The sequence below is a fragment of the Ixodes scapularis genome, unplaced genomic scaffold, assembly GCF_016920785.2.
Source record: "Ixodes scapularis isolate PalLabHiFi unplaced genomic scaffold, ASM1692078v2 PGA_scaffold7__128_contigs__length_106722199, whole genome shotgun sequence".
Classification (NCBI taxonomy): domain Eukaryota; kingdom Metazoa; phylum Arthropoda; class Arachnida; order Ixodida; family Ixodidae; genus Ixodes; species Ixodes scapularis.
Genome location: NW_024609882.1, coordinates 46,721,435 through 46,731,000, shown reverse-complemented (window position 1 = coordinate 46,731,000; position 9,566 = coordinate 46,721,435). Strand labels below are relative to the sequence as shown.

Below are 9,566 nucleotides of genomic sequence, written 5' to 3'. Positions count from 1 at the left end.
CCCGGCGTCGGAGAAAAGCGAAACCGAAACCAGAGCCTCCTAGATAAGTGTACTATGCCTGTCAGCTCCGCTTTCAGGGCGGTACACGTGCCGTGTACGGGTAAGTGGCGCCATCAAACGACTTCTGTGCTAAACCAAGGTAAGTGTAGCCAGGAGGCGCTGGTGCGGCGCGACCGCCTCACTTTCTTTGCACTGCGGTGTGAATATAGATTTCACATTTAAATATTCTAAGCTTAAATGGTAAAACAAAATGGCTAGGTGGCGTAAGCTACCGCCCGATCCAAAGGGCTCAGCCGTATTCATCCATCCATCCATCCATCCGCCGAACGCTTTGTCTGCTAAAACGGAATTTCGGCGCTTTCTCGGGCGGGGACGGAAACGGCGTGCAACGACTGTTAGCAGGTGAGTAACAGAATAACTCTAAATAATATAATGAACATGAACGCAAATAATCACCGCGAAGCTACCATTTAGTGCTCTCACAAGCCCGGTAAATAGCGGCGCAACTGCATGCGCGACCCCAAGACGGAGCATTCTAGACGCGAAAACGTCCTAATGTTCCGTCAAACAATTTTCCAGAGAAGTAGCGTATGTCTCAAATAATTTTATAGCACGCCTGTATAAGAAAACTACGGAATGCTATATTTTGGTGGTTCAACTGTCATTTTAAAATTGCACATATACCAGCTCGGCTCTTGATCTGCCATTCTCTCCCCTCGTCAAAACATCTCATGTCTTATATCGGTTTCATGTCTATGTCTCGCCTGCTTTCATCAGTTGCCAGTAGCACATAAAAAAAAGAAATCATTTTCTTGCGCTTCGTACATTACCGAAATTTATACAGCGTACGTGGTCCAGATGTCAGACGAGACCTAGATAAATCTTTAAAGAAATCGGATTTGCAAGCTACGACAGTGTAATTGCCCGCAGAAGTTCGGCTCGGTAGTGAATTTTATTTCTGAAAATAAAAAAAAAGGAAAGACTTGACCCACTCAAAAAAACAAGCAAAGTTCTATGGGCCGACATTGGGTGAAGCCACAATCTTGTGGGCCACTGGGACGTTTGGTAGACAAAAACGGGGGACGATATCAAGGCTGTCCCGTCCACGCTTTTGTTAAATCAAGCACCCCAATGGCCTACAACCACGGTTTTTTTTTATAGATCGAGATACGTGGTAATTTATCGATTTTCCCTTGTAACTTTTGACTCGGGAAGTATTTTTCTTGATATTTTAAGTTACTAAATTCACCACCTAGCCGAACTTGCGTGATAAATTACAGTGTTGTAGCTCGCAAATACGAATTTTTTGCGATTTATTTAGGTGTCATCTGACACGTAGACCACATATCAGTATGAGGATTAATTTATCTTTATTACAGATGTGGTGACATTTCGTATTTTTAGAAGCCTGTTTGGAGCGAAAATAGTGCATATATCAGCACTGGTACGTGCTAGGCATCATTTACATAGTATCTCCATAGGCAGGTCATCATATTGAAATAAATCAGCGTCATTTAGCGCTAGCATACTTGCTAATATATATGACTACAAACACATATACGTGCCGAAAAACAAACTCCTGGGTGATAGTTTAAGGAAGTGGTCCAGTAGCTAACATGTTACCATTCTGAAAAATCAACCGAGAAAATCCAGCTTGAGTTTCGAAGCATTTATTCACAAACATTTGTGTACTTCGCAAGTGGTGTTAAATAAACCATTATAAAACAAAAGAACACTGACACCCCCCAAAATTTTTTTTTTATTTTTTGCCAGGCGATTTATTATGGTATCAGAAGACTATCGAATCAATATGTTGCTACAGCGTCACGTATATTTCTAATAAAGTTAAAAAAAAAAAAAAACGCAACTGCTTGAAACCGAAACCGAAACTGGACTGGGGAGTCTAGAAGTTTTTGTGCGACACAAGGGACAATAAGTGAGTAGACACGGACAAGCCCCTCTACTTTCTTCTGTCGCGCAAACACTACTAGACGGCACCATGAAGCAACTAGGCCAACAAGTTTTAATGGACTGGGGAGGAAGAAGAAATATAGGAAGAGGAGAGAGGTGGCTGTGATACTTCTTTCCCCCCAAAACAACGTATTTGCAGCTTTTTAGAAGCCACAAATAATAGGCATCATATGTCTTTTCCATTTCTAATATTGTGTGCCTGCCTTCGATGACGTACGACTCTGATCTTTGGTGGTTGTGTCTAAACCATAAAAAACGGCACATGGCCACAGAGAAGAGAGTAAAAGCGCGACTCAAACCGGCCAGTTCTCGATCGGAAAGAAAACAAATTTTGAGCAGCGAATCGTTTTCCGGGTAGTTGGGCTCTCATATGTAATGTACAAATAAAAACCTTGGCAAGCATAAATACACTGTCAGTGTCCCTTTAAACCTGTAATAGGTTCTGCGTTTTTGAAGAAAGCCAATAAAAACCAGAAAACACTTGCCGATAAAAAATTTTGTTATTTATAAATTTTGTCAATTTAATTTGTCGTAAAAACTCGAAATTTTTTGGGTCTGCCAGCTTTAATAAACCCAACAGGCCTTTATATCACCGTGGTTCCGCGAGCCAGCTTACGATTCACTTCGTTTTTAGTGTCAATTTCCAATTGTAGGTGTCACAAAATTGCTGTTTAGTCTTTTGTAATAAAAATAAGCTAGCCTCCCTACAACCACAATCGAATATGTTTCACACATGAAAAGGCTCCTTTACTAAATTTGGAAACTGCTGCTTTCTACCTTTCATTCACTTCGGCTAGAAAAGCCACTCTGAATTTCATGTACCACAAACTAAAACTCCGAAAAACTCTGCATGCATTTTGCTCGGAAATGAAATCCAATACGCAGAACCCCAAATATGTTACAAACAAACACTGAACATACTCCTTTTACGACAATGCGCTCAGTTTATCAGTCGAAGTTCACATATGTAAAGAATGTTACACACAGAAGATGACAAAGCATTTAATTGCAGATACACGAGTGATCACTATTATATTCAGATAAGGAAGAGAAAAGGATGGTTTGGCCCTAATCATGACGTCCTATTTCAGGCATGACCTGCTGCATACCACATTGTGGTTCAAGCAGACGGAAGCCAGGTCAAGAAAGGAACTTTGCACTCCACGAAATACCGTCAGACCCGGATGAACGAGCGAGCTGGCTACAAGCAATCAAGAGAGATGACTGGCTGCCATCAACCTACTCCATGGTTTACAGTCGGCACTTTGTGCCATCCGACTATGTTGAGGGCAAACGCCGAAAGCTGAAGAAAGGCGCTATCCCAAGCATCTTTTGGAGCATGCCGCCTTCAAATATCACTAAGATGAAGGACGCTATCAGAAGGAAGTGCAGCACTCCATATTCATCAGAAGTTCCCTAGAAGAGGCAATGCCTGGACACAGGCAGTTCGCAAGTGACTGATGCGACATCAAGCTCTACACTGGACACTCCACCGACCTCCTTTCTGTGCAATGAAGGTGCTGAACGAATCCAAATCATCTGGACATCTCCAGCGAGCACCTTGGAGCCCCAAAACAGGCAGGCATCAGAAGTGCCAGACAGCAGGCCATGCCAACAGCCAGTGCTGTTCACCCATCAAGGAACACTGGCAAACGTTCGAAAAATGTCAGCACAACTAACCGTAGAGAAACGTAGATGGACCCGACGAGTCACCACCCTGCGAAACCAAGTGGAGAGACTCAAGAACACGGTTGACAGATACAAAAAAGACTTGGAAAAGTTGCGAAACCTGAGGGAAGAAGATGATGTCACAAATTTTCTTAACATCCGTGAACAAGCAAAGGAAAAGAACATATCGGCTATGTTTCTAGTCGACCAAGTAAAGAACTACCACAAGAAAAGCCCAAGGTGGACAGAACATACCATCCGTCACTGCATTTTGCTGAGACACATTTCTACGAAGGCCTATGAACACGTAAGGTCTGAAGAGCTTTTTAAACTTCCCAGCAGGAACACTCTGCAAAGCTACATTGGAGCTGCCTCAGGTCAAACTGGCTTCAGCGACTTGGCGAAGGCTCGGCTTCAAACAGAACTACACAACCTGGCAAACACACAATCAAGGACATGCTCTCTCATTATTGATGAAATGCAGATCAAACAGAGCTTGCAGTACAACAAGCAGCAGGATGTCTTTGTGGGCCAAGTGGACCTGGGACCATTGACTGAAAAGACCAAGCAGCCCATCCTGGCAAATTCGCTGCTGTGCTTTCTCATGAATGGGCTCAGCATTCCATACCGGATCCCTGTTGCCTACTTTTTTACCAAAGGGTTAACAGGGACCGAACTGGCCAAGCTTCTGCTTCATGTCTTGGGCAAGGTGGAAGACGTTGGCTTCAAAGTACTCCGGATTGTAACTGACAATCACCGAGTGAATGTCAATGCAATGAAGCAGCTTTGTGGGGGACTCCTTACACATCATATCCTGCACCCAAATGACCCGGAGAGGATTCTGTTCCTTAGCTTTGACTATGTTCACATCTTGAAGAATATACGGTCCCAATTCCTGGAACGCAACTTTGGAAAGGACAATGAGATCAAGTCCTTCTACCTGAAGAAGTTGTACGAGCTCCAGAGAGAGGCGGCTGTCAAGCCAGTCAGGTTCCTGAGTCGCAAACATCTTTTCCCTAGCAACATAGAGAAAATGAATGCCAAGAGAGCAGTCCAGCTCTTCTCCCCTGAAGTGACAGCTGTGCTCAAGCACCTCCAGGAACAAGCTGGCCATACGAGTGACCTACTGTATGCGGACGCAGGACCAACCATCTTCTTCATGGACTCTGTGTACCGCTGGTTCATTTTGCATGATACCAGTAACTGCACACAACACATACACCAACGCTACCCAGATGTGCGCCAGTATGATCACCCAGACGACCCTCGTCTGGAATGGCTCGAGTTTTCATTCCCAGCCTATCTCGAGCAGATCAAGAGCACGGCAAGCCCATCACAGTTCCTGACGACAGAAACCTACGAAGCCCTTCTCTTGACAACATACTCGACAGTTGCATGTGTACAACACCTTCTCACCAAGGAAGAGTTTGGATTTGTACTGACCAGGAAGTTCAGCAGCGACGCCATTGAGTCCCTGTTTGGCTCATTGAGACGGTCTCAGGGGTGCAATGACCAGCTTAGCGTTCGGGCTGCAATCTCAGGAATTGAAAAGATCCTGAAGACTGGTCTCATCACAGCTTCCCAGCAGAGCAATGTGTCACATGCTGCCTCGACCTCATCGGGTATGACTTCAGCAATTCGGTGCATACCACCAACAGTGTCAGCTGCCACGCCATTCCAACTTCCACAGAGTGCAGCGGAAATCTTAGAAAAGCTGTCAGATCCCAATGTACAATACCTGCCAAGCCTCGAGCTGTCGGCGACAGCGCATGTTGGGGGCTACATTGCCCGTGTTGTACAAGAACACTTTTCATGCTTCTTCTGCATACCTCTTCTTACAAAGCCGAAGACAAACAGTGCCTTGCAAGGGATCACAAACCACCTGGACCGGGGAGGCCTTTTGTATACCTCAGATGAACTTGCCCACCTTCTCAATGTCCTCAGGATGTTTGCAGCGGATGTGTTGTCGTACAACCTCAGGAATTGGCAGCCCCTCGAAACTCTTGTGAAGTTTGCACTGCCAGCAGTGTATGACTCTCCTTTGCTGCTCTGCCCAACGAACAACAAGGCTCATCGCTGTGAACTGATCCATCTTGTCTGCACAAAGTTCTTCAGACCGCTCCTTGCTAACTATGCCTTCTGTCACACAGACAGGAACGATAGATTTAAGATGTTTGCACGAAAGCCTCTATCTCGGAAGTTTCAGAAGGTGAGGTAGAGTGCACGCAAAGGTAGATTAGAGCAGTGTTTTTTTTTCTTTTTCTACCTTTAGTCAAGCGGAACTCTGTTCATATGTATTTTATTTGGCCTTGGCATTTAGTGATTTTGTGTCCGAGTTGGTCTTTCTGCGCAAATTATATGATATATGTATAAAGATTATATTTGTTTTTTACTGGGTGCCTTTACTCCCGCTAATAAATCCAGCACCTGCTACAAGTCGGTTTTCCCTTAAATTTGGTCGGATTTCCAGCACTCGCCATTGCAACGTGACTCGATCACGTTCCACCGGTAACATACATAGCACAACACTGCAGCAATGTTTTGTGTTGCTAGGATTTGTTTTAATGCGTTGAAACGCATCAATTATAAAAAAGGGAGACAAAATGTTGTTGCAAAACTTCTTTCAGGAGAACTGCTGTCCCTTATTTAGACACAGTTCGATTCTTGCTTATCACTGCTCACGACGTAACATTTTTTTTTTTTTCATTTAGATAATTCAACATGCTGAAAATTTAGACACGATGCAATATTATCATATGGAAAGCCTTTGACCAGCGCGACTGCGTAATATAGAAAGCCGAACTCTCGACCGACGTTTCACTGCCTTGCCTGACCTTAATTTTGCTCTTTTCTGACGTTCGAGCTTGCAAACCCTGCTGGCGGAAATTATTAATACCGCAGCGCTTTTCCTACTTACGCACAACTCAGGTTAAGATTGCGTTGTAACCCAGATACTGCTCCTCATCCGGGGTTCGAGTCCAATCACAGCGGCTCATGGGGTTCTCACCGAGTTGCCGCCGTGCACGCCGATATTTGGCCATTTGGCCGCCGAGCACGTCCGGCGAATCTTCTGCTCCCTTCGGGAAGGGTCATGGGCTTCACCGCACAACACAACATGTACGCCTAGCTGGCGCCGCCACGCGGGAACCACACGCACTTTTTGCCGGCCGCCTTTGCATTGCCGGAGCCACGAGCTGACGGGCATTGTACACTTATATACACCTTTTCCGTCTAACCTCGACCCAGCGCGTAACGTGCGTAGCCTCGACTCGGCGACTCGGCGCACAGCGGGAATAGTTCTTCCGGCTCTAACACTTCCGGTATGCGGGAGCAGGCCTAGCCGGCTGGCAAGATGCTGAAGTGGTGCGCGTTAAATGGGTTTCGAAGCCCTTGACAGCAAAGTGAGTTGTAATAACGTGGGTTAATACGTCGATGTATCATGTCCGCGCATATTTGGTCATCGGGCTGCCACTGCGCAGTCGTTGGCTGCAGCAGCAATTTCCGAAAACGGAAGATAGCGCGCGACAAATTGTGCACCGAACACAAGAAGTCGCAAAGCGAATGCGGCTGTAACGTATACATTTTGCATCGCTTCCCCGCTGATATCAGCGGGGAAGCTATGCAATATCAGCACATAAAAAAAAAAAGCAAATAGGCAGTATAGAAACAGACATCTACAAGTGCAGTAACAGGCCTCGATAAGACAAATGCAGAACGAATTTTGCAGCTTGTGGTGCAAATGTAAGACCCTGGGTGTAATGATTGTTATTGTCTACTCATGTTTTGCTTTTCATTCCGTTCATTCCTACGAGGATGTGCACTATAATTTTGTGTGTTGCTCGGTAGCGACACCCGTTAAAGTACGTTAATGGAAACAATACAAAAAGAGGGCGCAAAATCGTCGTCGTCCTCGCCCCCCCCCCCCCCCCCCCCCCCCTTTCACCCCGATCTCCTGAATAGTTCCGAAGCATCTGGGCGTCATACGAAGTAGAGATGTCCCGGTACTAGCGATCGTACCTCGACGGTGCACCATAACAATAAACCGTTCGGCCCGCGTCGCCAACTCCCATTGTGAGTATTTCTACGATTAAACGATGATACTTCTATGCCCAGGGTCGCCCTCGTTCGCGCATACAAACCCTCCGTTAGTAATTCGCAGAAGGCAGTCATTCTTCACAAACAACAACACGCGAAGAGTAAACACTGCTAAACGTCCTCAGGAAAAGTGAACATGCCTCCGATTTCGATTACCGGCGACGCTGGCGACGAACCTCTCGGTGCTGTTGGCGCAACAACGGGCGCCATGAGGGCGAATAAACACACCAGAACACAAGAGTAATTCACACTTTCAATAACAAACAAATTAAGAACTCACTGAAGGGAAAACAATGAAGATACGATGCACGGGGTCAATGGGGACAACGCGGGAGCTAGGAACAACGCTGCTCTCCGCATACCAAAATGGGCGCACAACAACCGTACGCCAGACGCCAGACGGCGCGGCTGTCGCTGCAACACGCAAGATGGCGACGACTACGCGGAAAAGGTGTATAGGAGGCTCTGCCGAAACATAAAGCTTCCGCCCAGTGGCTTCCGCTGTCGCGCCTTTTCTGACTTCCCGGCTTCCACGCTTCCGGTCGTCGCGGAGATGGCGACGTAGTGGTTTTGGCGGTTTTGGCATCGCTGGCTCGTTCTGCGTTTTGGGGGACAGATGTTTTACGGTCCGTTTCTACTGCGTCTCTGGCTCTCAACTCGACGGCGCCCGTCGTAGTTCAACCAGGCGTGGTCAACCTGTGTCAGGCCGGCTCGACTCGTCCGATCGCCGGACCGCAGGCGACTTCCCAGTTCGGCCGTGAGGCCTAGGATCCGAAGACGTCTGTCTCCGTGAAGCGGTAAGCGAATCTCGTCCCGTTTTCGTTCTACTTTTAAATTACGTTAGGTGCGCTACAGTGTAAGCATGCGTGCCAAGTGTTCGTAACAATTTTGAACTAGAATAATTGTGCTTCATTGCGGTTTGTCATTTACGGAAAATATAAATCGAGCAATGAACGAGGAGCCATGCTTGAAAACGATGCATGTACGATGTTAACTTCTACCTCGGCGGCTTTAAAAAGAAGTCAAGACTGGTTACGGTTGGATGCGAGGCTGGTCCCAATGCAATGGTAAGCACTTAGAGCGCCTTTCTGAACGGCATGTAAGCAATATAGCGATCAACGAGACGAGCGACGGCGAGAAGCTACGAGTGCCGGCGCCGAGCGACGAAGATTTCTCACTCTCGCTGCTTGCGCCACTCGGTTCTTGGGCTTCTCAAAACGTCGCTCATCGCCTTGGTCGCTCGCACCAATCGCTTTCATAATGTGTGTCTCGTCGCGCGGCGGACTACCGTGTTCATTCAAATATAAACCGACCTTTTTTTTTTTTTTTTCGGAAATTGCGATTAAAGATTGTTGACCTACATTCGCGACCAAATTTTGCGACCCTACCGGAGGCATGGAGCTATCGAGTCACCGAGCCGGAGTTGCCGTAGAGCCGCGCCGCTTCTTGTTTCAAAACGCTTTTGGTGCACGAAAACAACCGCGGTGGCAGGTGGTTGTTTCGCCATCGCGTTGTTTCGCCTGGTTTCGCCATCGCGCCTCTAGCCACTACCGTTCCCCTTGCTGGGCAACGGGGAAGGAAAGAAACGCGATGCGCCATGCACTTTGCCCTCCATCCTCGCAAACGCGCACAAAAAAAAAAAAAAAAAAAAAAAGAAGTTAGTTTTGTTTGTTGTTTGAGGCGGCTCGGCTCGCGTGTTGCTCATGGCGACACGGCGGCTTTGCTTGCGTCTTTGTAGTTCGTCTTTCGTCGCTTCGCACCTTGTTTCGTTTCTTCTTGTCGCCATTTTACCACGGTGTCAGTGAAGTATTGTTGCGAATTTGCGAGGATGT

General features: G+C 46.7%; 1 protein-coding gene across 1 annotated transcript; it reads left to right on the top strand.

The window, feature by feature from the left end:
- Window positions 1–3,634: 3,634 nt before the first annotated feature.
- LOC120842116 lies at window positions 3,635–5,857 on the top strand. Its single transcript, XM_040213141.1, has one exon. It carries the CDS (start codon window positions 3,635–3,637, stop codon window positions 5,855–5,857), a length of 2,223 nt encoding a protein of 740 aa, XP_040069075.1.
- Window positions 5,858–9,566: the final 3,709 nt, after the last annotated feature.